The sequence below is a fragment of the Lissotriton vulgaris genome, chromosome 4_1, assembly GCF_964263255.1.
Source record: "Lissotriton vulgaris chromosome 4_1, aLisVul1.2, whole genome shotgun sequence".
Lineage (NCBI taxonomy): Eukaryota > Metazoa > Chordata > Amphibia > Caudata > Salamandridae > Lissotriton > Lissotriton vulgaris.
This window is the reverse complement of record NC_141691.1, coordinates 1,063,937,814-1,063,962,817: the sequence shown is the minus strand read 5'-3', so window position 1 is coordinate 1,063,962,817 and position 25,004 is coordinate 1,063,937,814. Positions and strand designations below refer to the sequence as shown.

Below are 25,004 nucleotides of genomic sequence, written 5' to 3'. Positions count from 1 at the left end.
CATTGTCCGGCTATAAGTTAAATAAGGACAAATCCGAAGTTAAACCACTTAATGTACATACCACCAAAGAAGTCCTTGGTAATTCAGGTCTAGCCTGGCAACCGGATGTCATTAAGTATCTAGGAATAGAATTCACTGACAACATACTAAGTACACTCAAGCACAATGAATCGACCACACTAGCGAAAATCAAAAGAATCTTGGATGGTTGGTCGCCGCGATTCATTACATGGTGGGGTCGGATAGAGACGATAAAAATGATGATCTCCCCATTGGTCAATTATCTGAGCTCGATGCTTCCCCTAACGCTCTCTAACGATTTCCACTCAAAACTGGATAAGGTACTTACCTCTTTCCTCTGGCAAGGGAAAAAAGCCAGGATCAGCATGAAAAAGCTACGACTAGATAAATCCTTGGGTGGTGTCAATTTGGCCGACTTTAGACTCTACCAGACCGCCTTCCTGGCCAGGCAAGGTGCGATTTGGCTCACGCCACAGCCTGATTACACACCCGAGTGGTTGCACATCGAAAAATCCCTAGTGGAAGGCCTTGACCCCTCCTCCCTCCTTACCATCAAAGTGCGTCCCGACATTGACTCTAATATCATATTTAAAAACACCAAGAACTCCCTCCTCCACATCAGTAAATCTCTACCCCATCAATTTCGTAATTCAAAATGGGAATCTCTATGGCGGAACAACACTATAACATACAAAGGTAAACCACTGTATAATCCTTCTTGGATCAGGAAGGGTATACACTTCCCTCACCAACTCTACGTGGGCCAGACACCACTCACATTCAAGGAATTACAAGACGGATTCCAACTCGAGAACATCGACTTCTACTATTTTCTACAAGTTAAGGCGGCCCTAACCAAAGCAAACTTGGGCAACACATCCCCCTCACTCCCTGGCCTTTTATCCACCCTTAATAGACTTGGCCACCAGGTTTCCAGAATGTACAAAATGATCAAACCGCAGAAATCTAACCTGGTCTCTGCATTACAATCCTATTGGGAATCATATTCTTCCACTCCCACATCTGATAACGAGTGGGCCAGAATTTGGGAATCGACCACAAGACACAAAATTAGCCCGACTCTATCCCAAACTAAATTCTGGCTCCTACACAAAGCCTTTTGGACCCCCAGGAGACTTTTTCTGCACAACATCAAAGACAATGACTCCTGCTGGAACTGTTTGGAAGCGGGAGGGGACCTTGAACATCTGATATTTAAATGCCCCCGGGTTGCCACATACTGGGACAGGATATTTGACTTTGTCAACAAAGCCCTGCACATTTCTCACCCGAGAGAATTTGCTACTCTAGTTATGGGCTCTTCCAAAGCTGTCACTTTAAATGAAAACGACAAAGCCCTACTTGATCTTTTACTGACAGCGGCGGTTAAAGTCATAACATCCAACTGGAAAGATACAGCCAAAGCCTCCTTCCCCCATTGGCTCAACTGGGTTTCTAACCTCAGGGGTGCCGACACCATTGCACTTGCCTCTCACCCCTGGCGCCCACAACACAGGAAAATATGGGCCTCACTAGACGCTCACTTTGATCTCTTCAAACCTCCGTGAGTCACCTAATACTTTGTTGTCGCAAGCAATTTCTCAATATGTTATTTGATGGTCGTGCTTCACCCTACTGTGCTATATAACCGATCTATCTGCCTGCTGTCATATGCCTTCGTGTTGTACGGACTTGATGCTTAACTGTCATTTTCTTTATTTACCTGTTTACTTTTCCCCCCGCATGTTATGTTACTCCATATTATGTTACCACACCGCTTCTCGATTTATTATGTACCTGTACCATGAACTTTATCTGCTACTACCAAACTCTTTAAATAAAAAATTTTGTGAAATAAAAAAAAAAAAAGAAAAGCATACTTTCAAAATGAATTCTATATAAAACTTACCATTCTTGATGAATGAATTTAATACTGCCAGTGCACACACATGGGTGATAGAGGGGTTTCTCTGGTGTTCCTTCTGAACGACACACCCTGCATATGTCTAACAGATAAATAAAAACAAAAGTCAACAAACAGCATAGAACTAGAAATGATTTTCAATTAGAGATATCTTCCACACTAGTGCTTTGATTTTTATAACTCTGGCTCATCTCCTCTCGTCAAATACCACTTTACTCTACTCAATCTTGTAGCACAGGCACCAAGCTACCATGCTTTAAATCAGAAGTAGTCAATCCACTAGTAAATACGATCCTTCACCAAACTTGTATTCTTCTGAAAAATTCTTAAAGGATTGATACTTAAAGTGCCTCACTACTTTACTCCATTATCCTAACCTCTTTCATCCCCTTCATTATGATATTCGTGCTCTGCTATCAAATGGAAACAGACCTCTCCCATGTGTTCACTTTTATTAAGTCTGCCCCTTGCAATCACCACACTTGTATCCTCATGCATCTTCATGTCTCCGGTGACTGCTGCCTCCCCCCCCCCCCCTCAGCCTTCTTTCAAAGTTATCTAGTCTGGTACAAACGTTCTGCATTAAAGTTGTTTTTTATGCTCTCTAACTAGTTTGGTGCTCCTCGTTCTCAACATCCTGACCATCACCAGTCTTCTCTCTCTCTCTAGGACCTTCGTGACCTCTCCTACACTCCTTCTATGCCTCAATTCCTTGGCCAAATCAACATTTAATTTGTTTTTTCTATCTCCATGCGGATGACTAGCAGATCTTTTTCTTTTCACAGATTCACCGCATCTACAATCACAAATGCAGAGCTGCCTCAACTAATCATCGCTGGATGGCTACCAAATCCCTTACTCTGAACTCATCTGGAGTGGAAATAATCTACTTTTCTGCCACACAGTCATCTTACTCCTTTCACGCCCCTATCTACTTACACTACCTTTCACACCCTGCTTACTTGAAAACGTCTATGTACATGCAAATATTCATAAATTAACACTGAAACAAAGCTGACCAACTGATATCAAATGTGATGCCAACGGGATATACAGCTTATAGAAATAAGCCAATCTGCATCACTACTCACCCTGGGTGAGAATGCAATTTTACCCATCTATGGGGTATACTTCTGATGTTACATCAACTTATGATCCCTTATTTGCTTCTTTGGTTGGAAAGGTAGCAGAATTAATGCCAGGTTCTACACTTTTAAGACAAGTGAATTGTTTGCATTTACTATCTTTTGTAAAACAAAATAAGGCCAAGACTCTGGCAGCAGTAACATATGACACAGGAATATGAGGGATATCAACTCCCACCCTTTATAAATAAGTAATATATTTCTGAAGGCGAGTTTAGGGCTTGGTGCAGGACGTTCTAACTATGCAGGTCATCAAGAAGTTGAGATGCAGCTTACGCCAAATAAGACCATTTCTGCGGCATTATGAGGATGTGCTGAATGACTCAAAATCTTGCTCTATGCAGTGGCTAATGCACATTGGAAACACTGCTGTGTAGTTCAGCTTTTCTCATATTGCTGATGAACCCAATGAGTGTTCAGCGAAGAATAAAAAGAACAAGTTACTTACCTTTGGTAATGCCTTATCTGGTAGAGACTTTATCTAGCCGCAGATTCCTTACCTAAGAATTAACCACAGGCTTCAGACTGGATACGGAATTTTTTTGTGAGCAGTTCCCCGTGGCACCAGTAGGTAGTGTTGTTCGCGATGCCTATATAGTCGCCACCCAGACACACTAACATCAGTTACATTTCGTAACATTCCATGCAAGAAGTGCGGATCCACAAAGTACACTGACAACTAGTGTGGAAAGCTAGGGCACTGAAAGGTAAAAACCCTGTCCCTAGAAATCCAGTCGCAAAGCGTGGACTATGGGTGGTTTGTAAGGAATCTACGGATAGACAGAGTCTCTACCAGACACGGTATTACCAAAACTAAGTAAATTGTTAATTTGATAGACTTCTAGCCACAGATCCATACCTTAGAATAGATACTCCATCAATACCTCCCTGGAAGTGGGTATGCGGACCAATTTCATATGAGGAAGTCCTGCAGGACCGAACGGGCAAAAAGCCCATCTCTATGGACCCAAAAATCCAGAGAGTAATGTTTGATGAATGTGTGCAAGGAGTGCAAAGTTGCTGCATGACAGATATCAAGGACCGGAACTCCGTGAGCTAATTCAGTCAGTGGAGCTTTTGCGCTAGTGGAATGAACATGTAAACTCTCAGGGGGTTACTTCTTAGCCAATGTGTAGCAGATTTTAATGCAGTGTACGATCCATCTGGAGACCCTTCTTCATTCCGACAAACCCCAAAAAGAGTCGGTCACCCACCCAGAACTCACATGCGTGATCAAGGTAACGACAACGCTCTTTTTGGGTCCAGACAATGGAGTTGCTCCTCTTCTTTGGAGGGATGAGGCAGAGCATAAAAAGTAGGCAGAGTGGTGGTTTGGCTCATATGAAATGGAGTTCCAACTTTTGAAGGAAAAAAAGCCCGTGTACGAAGCACTAGTTTGTCTGGGTAGATGTTTAGATAAGGAGGTTTGGATGACCAGACCTGAAGCTCACTAACCCTCCGGACAGATTATTTCCAAACAAAAAGGCTATCTTGATGGTAGGAAGCCTGAGTGGAAAATTGTGAAGCGGCTCAAAGGAAGCACACATAAGGAAGGTGAAGACAAGAGTGAGATACCACTGGGGCATAATGAAGGGAGAGGGAGGGAATATATGTGGCAAACCATTCAAAAACGTATGTACCATAGAGGATTGGAAATGGGAAGGTTGGTCAGGCAGATAGATATCCCTTAACAGTGCCCAGAGCAGAGCCCTGCTGGGCAAGAACAACCAGGAGAAAGGGGATCAATGTATCTTTCTGAACACCATGAGACAAATGTAGCCTAACGGCAGGCATAAGCCATCTTGGTAGAGGGATATCTGGCTGCCAAGATAACATTACAGACTTCGGGGAGAAGTTCCAAGGCTAGAAACTGTTGCCACTAGATCTCCAAGCAAGAAGGCTGAGCATTGACAGGTTCAGGTGGAGAACACTCCCCTGCTGCTGCGACAGAAAATCCTCCCAAGGACTGATGGCCATGCCTAACAGCTCATGATATTTTGTTATAAACAATGGTCTAGGGGAGGCCCGAAGGGTCCTCTAGTAGCCTGGGCTAATTAGTTTCAGAATAGATTGAATAAGACATACAATTTCATGAGAGTCCTAGGAGGACTAGGTTGTTTGGTATACATGGACACAAGGTTTTGTTTCAGATGACAGCACATTTATTATCTTCATAAATGGAAGATCAAATATTTAAGCAGTATTTCTAGTGCTCACATAGGGCATGGAAGTGCGTGAAGTGAAGGTGTGTAGGTGACATTTTAAAATTTACAACGCATTGAACAACAATAATTATTATCAAAACTCCACAAATAAATGAAAGTGGAAATGGGAGTTTTTGTTGAAGAGGTCGACGGCGTTTTGATCTCAAGCTATTGAGACCTGAGCCAGAGTGAGCATGATGAATTTCTCCCTCTTGAGGAAGACATTGAGAGAACGTAGGTCGAGGATAGAACAAAGGCCTTCTTTGGCACCAGCAACCACGACCTACTTCTGGCGCCGGCACTTGCTCTATGGCAAAATGATCCGTCACTTCCTGGTGGAGAAGAGATAGGTAGTCCTCTGTCAGCCTGTCATAAGTAGGTGACATGGAGGAAGGGGTAGTTTTGATGGGGAGAGAGTAGCTCCTTCAGACAATCTGCAAAACCCACTTGTTTGATGTTATGGACTGCCAGCAGGGAAGGTCATGACGAATCCTGCCGCCAATTGGGAGCCCATGAGGCGAGGGTAGACTAGGAGTGTTTGGAGGGTGCGGCTGAAGGGAGGTTGGTGGACTGACCCAACCGCTGGCCACCCGAACCATGGAGCCAATAGGAACTGCATGTGCAGCGACGCATAGGCTGGAAATCTTGCACGCCACGGTGGCTGAGTGGGTGAAGATATGTTGTGCTTATTTTCAACCAATGTATGAAGCAAATGCTTTTACAGATTATGAAGCAGATGTAGCCATATTGGAAAAAGCAGCCAATATAATTCGAGAAGACATCAAGGGATCTTATGGATTTCATTGCGATGCCACCTTCCCACCAAACTGTCAAAATAACTTGAAAATGCTTGTTTCTATGTTGTTGAGTTGGATTGGCATCAACAGCAAAGACTTGCATAAAGCCCAGAAAACTCTTACTATGTCCAAAACCAACCATGATCAACTGCAAGATGACAACAAAATCTGTGGTACAATCTCACCATTCTTCGTCATCAGAACTTCCATTTTACATAGGGCTGAGTGTGCACACCCTGACACGGTCAAGAAAATTGATAACTCAAGTGCACCATTTGGGAATTAGCATCGGTTACCCCTGCGTTCTTCAAGTGGAGAATCAGCTAGCAACTGTTGATTGCCAGAAAGCACAGAGAAGGAGTTATGTGCCCATCTAAGCTTGGAAATAGGACTTTCACAATTGGTGCAACAGACAATATTGATCACAACTCTCCAAGCACCACTGCCAATGGTGCTTCGCATTGTACAGGGATCGGCATCTTTCAGACACCATCAATCACAAACCCAGGACAGATCAGAGAAGCTATCACTCTAACTGCAGAGGCTGAGCGAAAGAACTTATCTTTGCCAGATGGCTTCGCCACTGTGCCAGCAGAAGCTCTGAAAGAATCTACAGTTGAGGTGACAAAAATCAAAATAACATAGGTAGTTATAGGAGATATGGTGGAAGCAATGAAGCATGAGAAATTGAGTATTGAATCATCTCTCCAACTGATTGAGAAGGAGGTGCCAGAAAAGGGAGACAGTCTTGCATGGCCAGCCTACCATGTTACCCATCAGACAGAGCCATCTGTGAATGAAGAGCCTGCTCCTTAACAGCTTCTGCCTCTTTTCTATGAGAAGGCAGCTTCAGCTGCAATGGTCAAGCACAGCATGGATTTTGTTCATCAGTCAACAGAGTTTTTCAATCTCATGCAGATCCCAGTAGTTGCAATGGGTGTTCTTCTCGTTTTGAAAGTATTAGATAAACAAACCATGCAAGGTGCTATTCTCAAACTGACTCTAGTTTGTCATTTCTCCCCCTCCCAATTGCTTTTGTTCTCTGAAATGATTTCATATATTGTTTATGGACAGTTTGACACACCTGTGAACCACCTTGGACTATCTGCACATTACTCAATACTGTATGTATAATTTACATATATTTACAGATTGTTTCATATTTTGTGGACGTCATCATATGCTCTAATCCATTTCCCACAACTAATGCTGCAGAACATTCAAGGCTTATTCTATAGTGTACTTGTTGCAAATCATGTTATATTTCGCCACATATATAATTCACCCAAATCTTTCCATATGGCTGTTCACCTCCTCTGATTTGTGCCATGTTGATATTCTTGATTTTCAATTTTTCAATTATCTCCTTTGGATCTATACCAGATTTGGGTACATCTTGGCACCTGCCCAAAAATGCCTTTTGAACTGGTTTTGTTTGATCACTTAGGCTTTGTAGTCTGTTCATTTCCACATTGATATTCCTCTTATTCTTTTCTGGTTTACTCCTCTTTAATGCACCTCCTCTGTATTTAGCCTTGAAAAAACTCTAGGCCTGCGAGCTATAAGGAGGAGAAACATGTTGGCTGCACTTTCATTTGAACTGTTGGGATCACCAAAACAACTCAGTTCATTCACAATAAAGAACTTAATGAAAACCAGAAAGACTATAAAATTACTCTTTGACCTCTCTTATTTGTTACCCATTCGGAAAAATGATCTACAAATTAAATGTAGGTTTGGGAATAAATCTGACCTAGTGACAGGTCTGGTAAAGACATCAGAGAAAGAAATGCCAAACCTGATGATGCAACTACTTTGTTGGCCAACTTGGAAGAACTGGATTACGAACAGCCATCAACAGAGGAGAACGTTCAGGATCTTGCTCCTGCTGGTTTCTTTGGGGGAAACAGCTGAGACACGTGTCAACTTCCTTTGATGTTAAGGTGTTCGATGGAGATGCTGTGGTGCACCTCCTCTCACTAACAGCAGGTGTCAGGACTTTTGATGACTAGGCCATGGATTTTTTGCATACCTTACATCAGAGGTCTTCAAACTTTTTTGCTTTGAGCCCCCCTAAGGAAAATGTTTTGAAGTCGAGCCCCCTCCAAAACTTTATGGCAAGACTTGGGTGAGGGGAAGTGGTAAAGCTGAGCAAAGCGGAGTATGGGGCTCTCATGTGTCGTGAAACAGAGGATGTGAAAGCGACCAAGGTGCCTGCTACTTGAAAGAAATGTCATTGGGTGCAATAGGTTAATTACCAATTCTAAGGCCTTCTTGGGACCCAGTGTAAGCCTGAATTGATGGAGTCACTGGAAGTTTCATGATGACAAGTGACATAAGAGTGTTGGATTCTGAAAAGTATAATTTTAATGGAAACTTATAGAAATGCTTGCACTAGGCACAGTCTGATTACCCATTACTAAAGACATGCTTGGAAAGTCTATGTTTTATCATAAACACTAAACCAATATCCACTGGAATTGTATGCTTCTGTGACTCTTTTCACATAATAATGGATCTTCCACATTTGCCACATAAACCATCACCTGGTGCAGAAGCTGAAGCTTTTAGAAACAAAATACTTCTCAAAAGGATCAAAAGTTACTAAAATGTGGTGCTGTGTTCCCACGCAGTGGAAGGCCCTTCATAAAGGTTAACTGACCACCTTTCACCTGCTTATTTCTGTATTTGTTAAACTGGTATTAATGAGTTAAATATTTGCCCAAATAGTATTATGTATATGGAGTACAAAATGAGGGGGCGTGGCCAAGATGGCGACCTGATCGGACGCTGGTCCCAGTGGCTCCCTGCCCCGATCTCTCCCCTTACAGTGCAGCCTGACCCCCCCCCCCCCCCTGAGCACCACGAACCTTGGCTGCCCAGTGACTACAATCGACTGTCGCCCCCGGAGTGTTGTTGCTGGGTCGGCGCAGCCCCCCCGAGACTGCTTTGGAGGCGAGAGGCTGCTGGCCCGCGACTTTTGAAATGGCGGCCGCCCGGAGTTGTTACCTGCCTTGCATCGGCATCCAATCATCTACGGGGTCTTCCTGCCGCCTGTTGAGCCTGCGCCGAAGCCCTACTGATCGCAGCCCTGGGTCCGGGGCCGACGCTGAGCACAGGTCGCCACCATCGCGACTCGCCTGGTGGGGTGAGGTGGAGCCGGCCGGGAGTCGCGAAAATTGAGGTCCCGGTCCGGGGCCTGTCCAGGTGACGCAGCCGAAGCCCGAATCACAGCCTTGCCGGTCTGCGCCCGGTGTGCGGAATCGGTGCCCGGAGCACACCATCTACATCGCGACACTCTTGGCGGCGTGAGGTGGAGCCGTCCGGGAGTCGCGAAACTGGAGGCCCCGGCTTCGGGCCTGGGCGACATGAGGGACAGGAGTGAAAGCAGCGCGGGGTTCGGGCGGCTTTTGAAGAGGTCGTAGCAGGAGCCGGCCGCCGCGACTCCCCCAGCAGCGTGCGGTGGAGCCAGCTAGGAGGAACAGCAGACGTGGCCCTGGGCCCGACCCTCCATGGTACCCGAGGCGCACGGCCTCCAGCGGGCCAGGGCCAGAGCCAGGACTGCAAGTGGCCTTGGCAACCTCGAGAGAGACTGGTTGCGGTAGACTGGCGGGCAGAGGTAAGGAGAGCGACGGAGGGTTGATGAGGGAAGAGGCTCGGGGGGCATAATCGAGCTCCCGGTGTTGGGACCAGCTGGGCCCATGGACCGCGCTACACCGGTGAGGTGGTGGCAGGGCCACGCGCTTTCCTGTGGCACCATCAGACACTGAAGCCCCGTCCACTGCTTGCCCTGAGCACATTTAGACACCCGGGGGGCGTCTGGGGGCATGTGTTGAGATTCGGCTGGTGGAGCAGGGACGGCCTACCCGGGTGCACGCACCGGACCCAGCGCGGCCATCCCTGGGGCAGACCTTGGGAGTCGAGCCCCCGTCTGAGCCTGTTTGGCCGCTGCCGCCCGCTGGCCGGTGGTCATCAGAGGCCGGAGGCGAGACGCGGGGATGCCTGGAGAGGCGGCCCACTGACTTGCTACCCCTTGACAACCCCAGAGCCGCAGTTGCGGGGCCCCGGCCTCTCGGCTGTTTTAGCACTCGCAGCGGCGCGGATCGGCGACACACTCCGGAACCACAGACTATCGGTTGTCCCCGAACTCCCTGATCGCCACCGTGTGGGATTGGACAGGGGGCTAAACGCGACATGGCGGGCCTCAGGAAGAAAGGGAATCAGACACTCCCGGAAATGCTAGCAAAGACCCAACCCAAGTCTGACAAAGGGCCATCCTAACCTGAGGTCACAAAAACTCAACCAGCGCCCTCCGAGGACCATGTACCCATCACTAAGTCGTTTCTGAAATCCTTGTTTAACTCTCTCAGGGACGACTTCAAGTCCCTAAAGCAGGAGGTGGCGAGGGAAGTGAAGGGCCTTGGTGAACGCGTGGTAGCCATTGAGGAGGCCGATCAGACGAGGAGCAACGAGGTTGAACAGCTTCAGCAGGAGGTCCTGCGACTCACAGAGCAACAGTTAGACCTACAGGCCCATGCAGAAGATTTAGAAAACCAGTCCCGCCGCAACAACATACGGGTCCGAGGGGTACCTCAGAAAGCAGAAGGGACAGACATCACTGGGTACCTACAGGGCCTCTTCCGGGACATTCTGGGGGAGCCCGCCGACTTTGTCATCAGAATAGACAGGGCACATAGAGATGGGCTACCTAGGCGCTCACCTGCCCCGCCCCCAGACATTTTAGCCTTTCTCCCAGACTTCCCGCTCAAAGAGAGGATTCTCCGAGAGGCCAGACGGGCCCAAGCCCTTCAGTTTCGGGGTCAACCTGTGACCCTATATCAGGACCTATCGGCCATCACGCTACAAAAACGGAAGGCATTCCAGGTGGCAACTGATTTTCTACGACAACATGAGGTTCCGTAATCCTGGGGACATCTGTTCCGGCTGATATTTAAATGGAATGGGGCCCTCCATCAGATGCGTTCGCTCAAGGACACCTGTGCACTACTGGGAATTGCTTGGGAGGAAGATGCGCCACCAGTGAGACCTTCGCAGAGGCCTGCAGTGGGAGGCTGGCAGACAGTGGGCTGCAGACAATCCCCGGTGGCGCGCTCAAAGCCTGAAGCCCACATAATCACACAAGAGAGAGCTACGGCAGTCGCAGAGGTGGCCAGGGAAACGTCAGCGTCGGATTGAGCTGAGCACCCTGTGGGGGGGGGGGGGGTTAACCTTGGCAAACTCATAGAATGGGGTGATGACGGGAGGAGGGCCACGATGGTCGCCGCTGGAAATGACCCCACTAGGTAACTTTACCACAGCCCTGTGTGGACTAACAGGTCTGGGACAATTGGCTCAAACGGTTTGGGTGTTGGGGAGTGGGAGGTTGGGGGGGGGGGTTGGGCCTCGGGGGTCGGGGTTGGTTTGGGCCGGGTGGGGGGTGGGGGTGGGGGTTCGGGGTTCGGAACTTGGGGGCGGAGGGGGGGGGGGGAGCAGCAGAAGGGGTGGGGGCACAGGAGTTGGGGAGGGGGGAGGTGGCGGGGGAGGGATGGGAGCCGCCCCTCCTTGTCCACCTATTTTTGAGTTTCCTTTTGCTTTCCCGCGCCTTGTTCAGAGACGAGCAGATCCTACCACTCACCTATGGCACCGCTCCAATTGAAAATCCTCTCTCTTAACGTGAGGGGTCTAAATAACCCTATCAAACGTCGGGGGATACTTTCCCTTGTAGAGCACTCCACAGCAGACATCTGCCTCTTACAAGAGACACATTTGCTGCCAAAGGATCGCCACCAACTTAGGTCCCGGGCCTTCCCCTTGCATTTTTTCTCGTCCGCATCTAAAAGGTGGCAGGAGTGGCAATCCTAGTATCCAGATCCTTTAGGGGTCAAGTCCTACAGAGGGAGGCAGAGATCAAGGGCAGGTTGCTGATACACCGCTTTCAGATTGCAGGGCAGACACTTTTAGTGGGCGCCATATACGCTCCTAATGAAGGTCAGGAAAAGTTCCTGCTCACGGCCTTAGAGACAGCCACGGCGAATACCCAACCACACTTGCTACTGGGGGGCGACCTCAATTTAGTATTCCATAACACGGCGGATCGTTCTTGCCAACGCACGAGGCAGCTGGGATCACTCTCCACAGCGGGTCACACACATCTATCAGACCTGGGCCTGGTCGACCTATGGAGACACTTCCACCCACGCTCCACGGCATACACCTACTACTCGGCGGCCCATAAATCCTATGCTAGGCTAGACTACTTTCTTTGCTCCTCACAACTGGTGCCCCGAGTGCAAGATGTTGATATCCTCCTGACCTCTCTGTCAGATCACTCCCCAGTAGTGACCACCTTTCTCTTCTCGGATGTGCCTGTCCCACCTAGACATTGGCGCCTGCGGGATGCCTTGCTTCAGAGCCCTACCGCCGTGGAGCGGATTAAAGCCGCCATCGCCCAATTTCTGACCCACAATGCCAACACGGACACCACTAAGGCCACACAATGGGCTGCGCTCAAAGCAGTCTTGCGGGGAGAGTTCATCTCTATTGCCACGGCTAACAATAGAGACTGCGCCCAAAGAGAGCCAAAATAACCCAACGGGTAGCTGAGTTGGAGCAGATGCACCAACGAACGGGGGCTGCCTGAGCCTGGCGCCAACTCTGTACGGAGAGAAAGTTGCTGGCGGCCCTAGACCAAGATGTGGCGGAATATGCGGCTCTACGCCTCAGACACGCATACTACACTGAGGGTGATCACTGCTGGAAGCTATTGGCGAATAAATTAAGAGAGCAACGCCAAAGGCAGGGCATAGGAGCCATACGGACCAGTCGGGGAGACCTAGCTGTCGACGATGTAGACATAGCTTCGGCTTTTAGGGACTTTTATGAATCTCTATACGCAGCTGACTCGCTCGACCTCCAGGTTGGCCGTGCTTACCTGGGAGGCATGCCCCTCCCGTCCCTGAACGGGGCGCAGGCGGAGTTCCTCGATTGACCCATTGGCCTGGAGGAAGTGGTCGCGGCGATATCTCGCCTCAAATTGGGGAAATCACCGGGCCCAGACAGCTACTCTGAGGCCTTTTATAAAACGTTCTGCCACCAGGTTGCCCCGCTACTGCGGGACCTTTTTAATACCTTCAGCCAACCTGGTGCCATCCTGGAGGACCTTCTAGAAGTGGCGATAACGGTCATACCCAAACCTGGCCGAGACCCCACACGTTGTAGCTCCTATTGGGCGATATCCCTTTTAAACCTGGACCTCAAGCTCTACACGGGCATCCTCGCGAGTAGGTTGGCACCATACATGCAGCAGCTGGTGGAACCGGACCAAGCTGGTTTCATTCCCCAACGGCACACCAGCGATAACACCAAACGGGTCCTCCACCTCATCGAGGCTGGGTCATGGACGAGGCCAGACTGCATGCTATGTACCAGCGATGCCGAAAAGGCCTTCGATAGGGTGCACTGGCCCTATCTGGAATTGGTGCTACAACACTTCGGTGTGGGGAAGGTTCTCCGCATACTGAACTGCTATTGTCGACCCAACGCCACGGTCCGTGTCAATGGCCATACCTCCCTGCGCTTTCCGATCGGCAGGGGCACCAGACCGGGGTGCCCTCTCTCCCCTATCCTTTTTGCCCCGTACATGGAGCCATTGGCGCAACGAGTCAGGCAACATCCCCTCATCAAGGGCATCCCCTTTGGCAGTGACGTGCATAAGATCAGTTTATACGCGGATGATATCCTCCTCTCCCTTACGGAGCCGATTCAGTCGCTCCGAGCACTTTTTATAGAACTCCATACCTTTGCACTGGCCTCGGGTCTAAGATCAACGTGGAGAAATCGGAAGCCCTGAATATCTCCCTGTCGCCGGAGACACTCATCAAAGTTCAAGGCGAGTTCGATTTGCAGTGGTCAAACACCACCATCCCTTATCTAGGAGTTCTGTTGGCACCTACCGTCCAGGTCACTGCGGAAGTGAATCACTCTAGGCTCCACTCACGCCTCGGAGACAAACTCCGGAGATGGAAACATCACTCTCTCTCCTGACTGGGGCGGATAGCAGCCACTAAGATGACCCTGCTCCCACAAATCCTTTACGTGTTCCAAACTCTCCCCCTGCGCCCCCCAGCCGGCTGGCTTCAGCGGACGCAGTCGGATTTGGCGCGCTTTATCTGGAACGGTCGTTGCACACGCTTCAAGCATGCCATTGTGATTCTTCCACCAGCACATGGTGGGGTTGGTGTGCCTGACCTCCTTTTATATTATCAAGCGACAACTCCGCACCTTGGTGGAGTTGTTTCAGCTGGAATCGGGCAAGAATTTGCTTTTTCAAGACCAAGCTGTGGCGGGCAGGCCGTTACAGGGGGTTCCGTTTCTCCTCAGATGCCACCGCCCTCCCAATCTATACGCATCACAGATTACAAGCACTGTCTTGGATGTATGGAATCGGGTGGCGACCCGGCACAAGCTCACCTCGTTTCCCTCCCCGATGACCCCGCTGTTCGATAATCCCGAGTTTTCCCCGGGACTGGACCCCAGGGCATTTGTAGCCTGGAGACGCTCATCCTGCAGGGCCCTGGTACATATGTTGAACTTAAACGGTATCCTCTCCTTTCAGCAGGTGAAGGAGGACTATGGAGTACCGGAACCTGACCGATTACTGTATCTACAGGTCCGACACTGGGCTTTGCAGCCAGAGTTCAGACAGGGCACGCAACGCCCCCTCACCCCGTATGAAAAATGGCTGGTTACCCGAACCTCTGATAAGAAGCTGACTTCTGACTTGTACCAGCAGCTCCTCCTCACAAACATTTACACACATAACGCAGGGAGGAACAGGTGGGAACAGGACCTGGGGAGATCACTCACGCACAAAGAATGGGATGGCATCTACCACAGGGCCAGACACTCTGCCTACCACATGGGCCTCACCGAAACCCTGAAGTGGCCACCTATAGGTACCATACACCTGAACGCTTACATCAATGGGATCCCCGCATTAGTGACTGCTGCTGGAGGGGATGTGGGGGGCTTGGCACCTTGGAACATTTACTTTGGAGCTGCGACCGCTTGCAACCCTACTGGAGTTTGATCTTAGATGACAGATTCCCATCTGGATACTCAGCTCCCTAGATTCCCAGCTTACATTCTGTTAGGACTCCCCAATGCCCTGATGTACCCATTGAAATCTAGGAGAGGGAGGCTTATAGCGATTGCGCTAGGGGCAGCTTTGCAGAACATCCTGGCACACTGGAGGACCACACAACCTCCCCCACATAACGGCTGGCTGCACCGGCTATGGATGGTTCTGGGGATGGAGAAGTTGTCCTTGGCAAGGGCAGGGAGAGGAGAGGAGTTTGCGGAACTTTGGCGACCATTCTTGACTCTGCTCACGGGGGAGTTTAGGGAACTGAGCTGCCCTCGCTACTTGCGCTTATTGCGCCTAGCTGACACTCCGATCGAAGAGCCGAGGGCCCCAGTGCACAGGCGCGAGACACGGGGCTGAGGTCTGGCTGCTACTCTCCCTTAGTGGCGTGGTGATTCCCTTTTCTTTTGCTTTGTGGACAAGGAGGGGGGGGGGGGGGAGACTTTTTCCCCTTTGCAAAGACCCTAAATGTCTGGACTTGTTGTCACTCTCACTGCCACACATCTCTGACCGGGTCCCAGAAGAAGAGCTTGACTTTGTTCCATTCGAGGGGGAAATGTGGGCTGTATGTTTTTCCTGTTTTGAAACTTCAATAAAAGATTTAAACCATAAAAAGTACAAAATGATGAAGTAATAGAGTCAGAAAATATGCTGCATTATGTGCATTTTCTTCTCGCATAGTTTTGTCAACACTGCTGCATTATTTGGTGCTCCCCTGTCACACAATTCCTGTGGCTCTGACTGAACCATTCTGCAGCACCATATCTTATACTGTGTATACAGTTTTAAAATAATGATCTTCATATTCACATTCACAGTGCTTTATGTTAGAGGAGGGGACCTGTAACACTATATATACACATACGTTCCCTTTTCCCCACTGCGCCCACTAGGATTCAATTCTGTGGCTGTTTGACCTCACACAGACCTCTGCAATGATTGCATTAACTAATTGAGTTCTCATAAGTATTAATTATTTTTCAATTCAGATGTGTGTTATTTTATCTGCCATTACCTGCTAGTGAAAAAACAGAACAAAATAGTTAAAGAAATGTTGTTCTTTTTAATTGTGTCTTTCACCCTGCCTTGCACTTCAGCTGCTGTTTGTAAATGAAGTCAGCTTGGAAACGCAGTAAATCAACAAATTCGTGCTTCCAGGCTATTTCATTTACAACTTCTTACTGAGGCATTGGCGACCCCCTGGGAATACCGCCACGGCCCCCTAGGGGGGCGCACCCCACAGTTTGAAGACCTCTGCCTTACATTGTGCAGTAGCTTGATAGCTCAAGAAGGGAGTACATTGTCTGGGAAAGGTATGTCAAAGGCAGCATCCAACACTCTGGCAGACAAAAAGGAGGAAAAGGAAAGCGCAGAAAGGTTGCAAGTCAAAATAAGATTCCAAGACCGTGGCAAAACTTCTTGTGATGCAGACAACAAACAGGAGTTGTTCAAGTTCCCGTCTGAAAAAATCGAGAGTAGGGAATTCCTCCCTGTCAAGAAAGTAGTGACAACATATGGAGATGGCATTCTGGTCAGAGGCAGTAACCTATCCATACCAGCCTGTAACCACAACGATGGATACAAGACTAGTCTTCTTACATCGACAACAGGCCCTGCAACAACACTCTGTCTGTGTCTTGTTTGGTCTGCACTGTGGACACCAATGTCATAGTAATTCTGAAAGGAAAGTTTCACCAGATGCAACACTTGTGTCCCAAGGCAAATAGCTGGGTAGCATTCAGTATAGGGAGGAACTGTTACTACATCCACATTAATGTCATTGCCCAGACCTTTGGAAAGGAGAATTCCACTGCCTTGCTGGTGTTTCAAAGCTTCACTGACTGTAACCCGGTCTCTGTATTCCTTGGAAAAGGGAGAACACGAGAATGGATGGCCTAAAAATCTTATCCGGAACTTACAGCAGCCTTGGCCAACATTGCCAGAAATCCATTCATAGCAGTGGACATTCAGAGTGACAGACTTCCGAATTCTTGAATGCTTCACCGTAATCTTGTACCAGAGAACAAGTTGATTTGAGTTAGTGAATGAAGGCTGCAGATAAACATTTTGCCAGCAAGAACATAGAAGCCATCCTACCAACACAGTCTTCTGCTCTTGAACATGCAAAGATTGCGGTTTACCAAGTAGGGATATGGTCCACGTGAGGTCCACGTGACGTACCTCATTAGCAGCTATCCACTCCGGAGGGATGGAGGTAGAAACAGTGCTGGAATACACTGAAGTGTGAACAGCACTATTAGTGCCATCTGAGGCATGCGGTTCAACAAGCAAGTGTGCTAGCAATAAGGCGCCGTGGACCTGCACTGAACTTTGCAGGTGCAATTGCATCAGAAACTGAGCTCCCAAAAAGATTTGTTTTTAGTTAAGTTTATTAAACACAGAACATATTTGCCATTTCAAAGTGCTGTTTTAACTTTAATTTATATTTAAAGTTCATTTTACACTGTAGAAATCTGCAATTAAATGAGTTCTATATAAAAGAGGTCTTGTTTTACTTTTCCTTCATGTCCTATTCTGAAGTCAATAACGTGAGCATTAAAGCGTACCCTGTTCCTTGGTGACTGTTGCCCTAGCCCGATTTCTGAAAAATGTCATGTGGCAGGATCCACATGATCACTGCTCATGGATCCCATCAAAAACTGTTAGCATACCACCAAACAAAATTCCACACACAGTGTGGTGCTTTAGTCCAACCTGTCCCTCTGATCTTGGTAAGGGACCTCACTATAAAGAGCCAGTAGTCTAGTTATTTTTTGTTTGATCTGTTTATTGATTGTTGCAGTAGAAAAACCAAAAATGAGCACATCACATGCACGAGTAGCATATTTACACAGGGTTGGCAAAAGTTATCACTGCAGCAGATACAAATGTTGAAAAATTTAGTATTGACTGGGATCGGTAATAAACTGATACCATAACTTAAATATGCAGGTCTATTCACATGAGTGACCAATACCCATGTTCCAGCTACACTTCAGCAGTACCAAATCTTTCAAACGCAAGGAAATAAGTCACATTGTAATTAGGCATGTATTGTCCTGTTGAATACTAGTGTAAATGTGAATACCACATCACATAATATAACAGACAATCATACACGATCAGAATAGAAGTATTGCTGACATCAAGCGAGTTTTAGGGGATCATGAGTTTTTAAACTATAAAACTAACTAACCTCAGGCAAACCAGTTCTCAAAGTGTCCTTCCCGAAACCAGTGATGAAAGCATCTAATCAGCTATAAGACCGGTATTTTCCAAATATTACATTCTCCTATTCACAGGGCTCTACATGGATCATATCTCCTTATTTGTCTCGTAAAGGTGGATACTTAGCCCCCATACTCATCTTGGGGTCAGTTCACTATTAAGAGGGATATCCATGTCTGGGATGGGGTGTACAGTCGTTTGAAGAGGTACGAGAATCGAATTCCAACTTTCTGAAATAGCAAATCAGCGCAGCCCCAAAGTATCCTCCATACAAAGGAACACACCCTCAGCCTTGGCCCAATTGAGAATAGAGTGGGACCAAGTCAGTAAGGCCGGTGGATCGTTAGATTTCCAGATCCTTGTTAGAAGACGATTGGCCACTATAAGGACCAGATCTAGAAAATCGATTTGTGGCTCTGCGTTTTTTATCTCTCGGAAATAACAACAGTATACATGTTTCTCATGTGTTTGAGAGTTGTCTATCTGGGCAGTTGGATAGGTGTGTCACCACCTCCCAAAACTGTTGTAGTTTAGGACATGACCATAACATATGTATGATACCAGGGTCTTGGAGAGAACACCAGCAACATTTAAAAATGCCTCTGTGAAAGTAGCGGTTGATTTTCTTCAGTGTTATGTATGCTCTGAGTATTATGTATGATTGTACCAATCAGAACCTAACATTTTGAGGGGCATGCTTGGGGCTCGCCAGGATTGTGTTCCATCCTGTGTCATGGGCGGCCTAGGTCAGACTCCCATTTTGTACATAGCAGGGTCAAATCTATTGCTGTGTGTACGCGGAATACATCTGCAAACCAACGAGTGAGGGGTCTGCCTTCTCCCAAAACATGAATGTATTGGTGTACCAAATGTGTCTGTAGATTTTGCGTTATGTTCCTATGTCTGCATCGCAACAGACTGATCCATGAGGCATACATGGGGAAATTACCTGAAGGCATTCGTCCCTACTGTGTGAGGTCACTGTACGACATGAGTGCACCATCTAGATAGAGGTCACCCAGTGTATGTATACCAAACAGCAAGATCAGTCAGTGAAGTTTTCCGGTTACCTCTGGGTGTTCCAAGTAATGGAATCGCTGGAGCATATGGTCAGAGTTTTCTGGTGAGGAACAGGGATCTATGAAAGGTAGGCCACTTGTACCAGCATGAGGGGGGAGGGGCAGACTTCTTGCCATATGGATGAAACAAAGAGAGGATAGTATATACAGTGTGCAGAGAAATGTTACCTGCTGTTACTGATAGGTGTCGGCCCACCACCCAGCGGGCCACCCATTGTAGCAGAGATGCTAAATAGTATTGCTCTAGATTGGGTACTGCTAGCCCCCACTGGTTGGTCTGATGGTAAATATAACTTTGCGAGCGTTACTCTGCATCAGGATGTGTTCCATATTAGGTCACGGAACATGCTCTTGATGGGCCAGAAAAAGGCAGCTATAATGGCAAATTGGTGGAAAAGGATGGCGGCAAATGTAACAGCAAGTGGGTGAATTAATAAAGAAGTCAGGGAAGCACTACCATTTTAATGAGCGACACCCTTCCCGCCACCGAAAGTGCAAGCGTTTTCCAGAAGGCCATCTGTAACGACAGAGAGGGGAGTGCCCTGATGAGGTTTCCATCAAGGAGGTCCCGATTATCGTGGTACACCCCGATGCCCAGGTATCGAAACATGGTCGACTGCCAGGTAACCGGGGTTCCACTGACAGTATGCATCTGATCAGGGGTGTTGGGATCAAATGAGAACAACATGACTTTTCACAAATAACCCGCAGTTCTGAGAGACGAGCAAAAAGAGCAAGCCGATTGGGTATGACATCCAGGACTATCCCACCATTTTTTATATACAGTAGCAGGTCATCTGCATATAGAGAAAGCACATGCATTTCTCCTCCCAGATGAACACCCCATTGGACTGTAGAGGATTGCATGGCCAGGGCCAGGGGCTCAATGGCTAGTGCTAAGAGAGATGGGGGAGAACGGACAGCCTTGTCTATTACCTCTTCTAACTGATGAAGACTGTGACATCATGTAACCAGTCCTAACCCTCACAACCAGATTGTTGTACAATAACTTTACCAGCGTAGTAAAGTAGGGTCCCAGCCCATATCGAGGCAAGACACTAAAGATAAAGGGCCACTCCACTGTATCAAATGCCTTTTCCAGATCAAGCAACATAAATCCAGAGTGAGGCAAAATCCGAGCAGCACATAGCATGACAAGAAGCAGCCAGCGCAATTTAAGAGTAAAGGAACGATCCAGGACGAACCCATTTTGATCCTTATTTATTAAATAGGGTACTATTGGTGCCAGCCACCCTGCAAGTATGCTAGCCAATATCTTATAATCCACATTCAGCAGCGCCAATGGGTGGTATGAGCCAAGCTGAGTGGGGTTTCTATCTGGCTTCAGCAGGGTAACCAATGAGGCTTCGCACATAGAACTTGGTAAGTGTGACAAGTGTAATGCCTCGTCATTGACCTTCTGTAGTGTTGGTGCTAAGAGGTCCGAGTAAATTTTGTAAAACTCGGAGGGGAAGCAGTCTGGGTCCGACACCTTCCCTGAGGCTAGATGGTCAGGAGTGAGCTTCGGAATGATAGGCACTCTAGAGAACTATTTAGTTCAGAGGCTTCCATGATCGAATGGTATAGCAAGGTGAAGTGGAGAACCAGCTCCTTATGTATTGTGTATTGAGTATACCTCATCAACCCATTGGTGGATTGTTGTGCCGTAATGGGGCTTCTCGGTTGCCCTTGACAAATTAGCGGTGCAAGTAGGGTTACAGAGCGATCTGCCTGTGCATGCGTCTTGGCAGAATATACCGCATAGTTTAGGCACCTCAACCTTTCAATTAGTGTTGTGTGTGCTGTCCTCGCTATCAACAGCTCCGAAGAGTAGGAGGGGTTGGAGGACATGCGCGTCTCTCTAGTATCAGTAATTCTGTGCCTCCGCATTCTGCCGCCCAATCCCAAGATCCTTCCTCTCAGTGTCTCCTTGAATAAATCCCATTCCGACAAGATGGACGACGCCGTACCTGCGTTATGTACAAAATAGTCCTCAGCAGTAATGTTCAGGGATTCACGAAAGGGCAGATGTTCCAGCATGGTGGGTTGCATGCGCCATGTTGGAGTCCTAGAGGGCCCTGTGACCCACGCTAAGGATACGCAATGAGGATTGTGATCAGAGTGCATACGGCCCAGGTACTCCGCCTGCGTCACGTATGGCAGCAAGTTGGATGTGCCCAGGTACTCTGCCTGCGTCACGTATGGCAGCAAGTTGGATGTGCACAGGATCCGGTCGATGCGAACATGCAGAGTATGTGGTGTGGAGTACAAGGAGTATACTTGTGTGGTAGGGTTACGGTGTCTTCAATTATCAACCAGCCCCCATCTACAGGCCCTACTCCTCAGCAGCAATGCCCCGGTAGATGCCATTGTGCCTCTTAGTAGTGGGAACGAACCATCCAGGGTAGTGTCCAACACATTGTTAAAGTCCGCTTATATCACCCAGGACAAATTACATCATTTGGGGAGCACCGTTGACCGTATGCTCCAGATGGACCCCTGTTCTGTATTAGGTGCATATACTTTATCCAGCAAGAGACATCTTCCATCCAGTCTACCTTTAAGGAAGACATATCTCCCTTCCGCATCTGTCACCACCTGTCCTATTAGGAGGAGGGTACCTGGGTGGACCCAGAAGAGCACTCTTCGGGCAAACGCTAAATAATTTGTAGTGAAAACGTGGCCCATGCTACCTACCCTGCTATTTTTTATCTCCGAGTGTGTTAGGTGAGACTCCTGCAGAAGAGCGATCTGTACGTTATGTTTAAGGTATGTGTAAAACGCATATTTGTGGGAGGGGGTGCGTAGGCCTCGCACATTCAGTGTTATAATGCGTTGTGAGGTCATGATTTGAGTGTGTTTGTGTACATAAATTGGGAGGGATAAAGTACATACATGTGGTCATATGTAAGAGTGGCGTCTGCGCCTGAGTGAACTTTTCTTAAAACGTAATGCCAACAAGGCAAACATGTAATACCAAAAAAGCTGACTATACAGCCGTGAGAGGCTACCCAAACCTATATCTGTAACCCCCTAAAGAGTGTGTGCGTGTACATGTGTGTGTGTGTGTGTACGTGTGTGTGTGTACGTGTGGGTGTGTACGTGTGTGTGTGTACGTGTGTACGTGTGTGTGTGTACGTGTGTGTGTGTACGTGTGTGTGTGTACGTGTGTGTGTGTACGTGTGTGTGTGTGTGTACGTGTGTGTGTGTGTACGTGTGTGTGTACGAGACTGTCCAGAGCATTCAGGAGCAACATAACCACCCAGAAGCAATGAAAGAAAGTTACACAAGTGATCTCCCAATTGTATGCTAGGGAGACAATTGCTCAGGACATCTCTTCATCTAGGGTGGCCAGCGCTCCCACCCCCCACCAACACCACCAGTGCTCCATACAATATGAATATTACAATGCCTAATGGTTCATGTAGAAGCATATAAGAACACAGTAATGAGTAGATGCTGAGATAAAGGATATCAGATGAGTATGTCCGACGTTTGCGGGGTGACATCTGGCAGAGCCAAAGAGTTGGTGTCAAAGGGACAAACCACTCGTCTGACACTTAGTTCTCGAGGCACTCTGCTAGCTGGAATGGGAGCCTGTCGGCCTGCAGTGGTGATCCTCCGCCAGGGGTGGACTAGAAATGAGACCGTGAGACTGCCATGGGTCTGGCACCACCAGGGTCCGGCACAACCAGGGCTCGGAAGGTGGATGCCCTGCTACTTTGTTATTTTATTAGCATGTGTGTGTGCTGTGCGCAACGGCTAGGCTTAAGTGATCTATGGGCACAAAGAGGGGAGAGGAGCCATCCATGGCAGAGATCAGGCAGCAACACTCACACTCCAGAACAGCAAATGTTTTTGAGCAAAGTGATGCAGGCAGTTACTTTAAATCCTGAGAGGCCCAGGCTCTGTAGCCTTCACTACACTCCTTCCTACCTTGGGTGCCTGAGACACAGCCTTTAAAACGTCACACATAATTACACTAAAAACATGTAAATATCACACATGTGCAAACCAAAAACGTGGCAGCTGAGGGTCTTAAGTGTTGTGGTGGCCTGCCACAAATCCCGTCAACAGCATCCACAGCTGTCCAGAGTCCACGCTGCCGCAGCAATCTCCCAGTGGAAGTCTCTGAACGCTCACAATATGGCGGCACACAATCACATATGATGTCACTTGGGGTGGGCTACCCAATACCCCCTTCACACGTGCAGGGAGAGCACACCTACAGGGTGCCTCACCAGCGTATGATGACTGCACAGCTCAGCCCTCCGGCTCGCCAGCAGCCTCTGGCGCTACTAGGTCTCCAAGGCAACGTGCCGCTGCTGTCGCTGTCCGTGATCTCAGGCTTGCCTGTTCCATATTTAACAGCTACAGGAGTTACTCCAGACATCCTACACACATATTTGAAGACTGAGACACTCAGGCGAAGTTGGAACCACAGATCTCTCTTTACAAGGGGCCCGGCAGGCGCAGAGCTCTGCTACTGAGCGGCAATGCTCAACGAGAGCCGGACGCAACCCCTCCCCACAGTGTTAGTTTTTAACATATAAAAATAAACAACCCCAGCAGTAGCAGCTTTGTTCTGTGGTGTTCGGTTTCACCTGAACGATCTTGTGTAAAGGGCACTGAAGAAACTTAAAAAATCTTGATGCTACAGTTGTGGACGATATAAGGAGTCAAGATCATCTGAACCAATTGACACTGCTTGTTTGGTATAGAATAGAATATATATATATATATATATATATATATATATATATATATATATATATATATATATATATATATCCTGAAGGTGTTGCACTGAGGTATACTTTAAAGAAAAATACAGTTCATTCAGAAAAGCTCTGTGTTCAAACTGTCATCAAATTAGCACAAATTAAATAACCTTAGTATTACTATATTACCTAACTTATAAAAAATAATTTCAATGCGGTGATTAAGTGTGTGTTCGGTTTTGATTTCTTTGATAAGGTATCACGTCACAAACAATGCTGTGGCATCAAGAGGTTAACATGCCTTCAATCAGAGGATGGTCGTGCTAAGAACAGCAGGAATCAAATTAAACTGTGTCAGGAAACCTAGAATTGGGTTTCAGTACCAATGTCCACAGGAAAGGAATAGTATGAGAATGAGCGCTTTCCCAGTTCAAATATTAAAACCGTGCACAGCAGTGCTCTTTCAGATGGCAAACATCAACAATTAAAAGAAAAAGTTCAGCCGATAGGAAGGCGAAAGGTCCAATGAGAAGTGATCTATATAACATGCAAAATACTTTAAGGAGATAGCTGTACTGTGCATAAATCAAACATACTTTTTAAGAGAAACTGAATCCATAAACTAGGATTACAAATCCACATAAGGTAAAAAAACACACACACTAGAGAATCAGTTATTTTCCTTGTGGGAAAGTGTACTTAAATGATGTTAATCCTGGCAACAAAAAGATGTATAAAAAAAA

The 25,004-nt window shown here is 47.6% G+C and overlaps 1 protein-coding gene across 1 annotated transcript in view; it reads right to left on the bottom strand.

Annotated features, from left to right (window-relative positions):
* MARCHF6 (membrane associated ring-CH-type finger 6) overlaps positions 1–25,004 on the bottom strand; it is a 1,612,715-nt gene that overhangs the window by 1,493,021 nt on the left and 94,690 nt on the right. Inside the window, exon 2 of the mRNA XM_086965293.1 lies at positions 1,931–2,027. Within this exon, the coding sequence (XP_086821419.1) occupies positions 1,931–2,027 (97 nt within the window). The remainder of the gene's footprint in view (positions 1–1,930; positions 2,028–25,004) is intronic.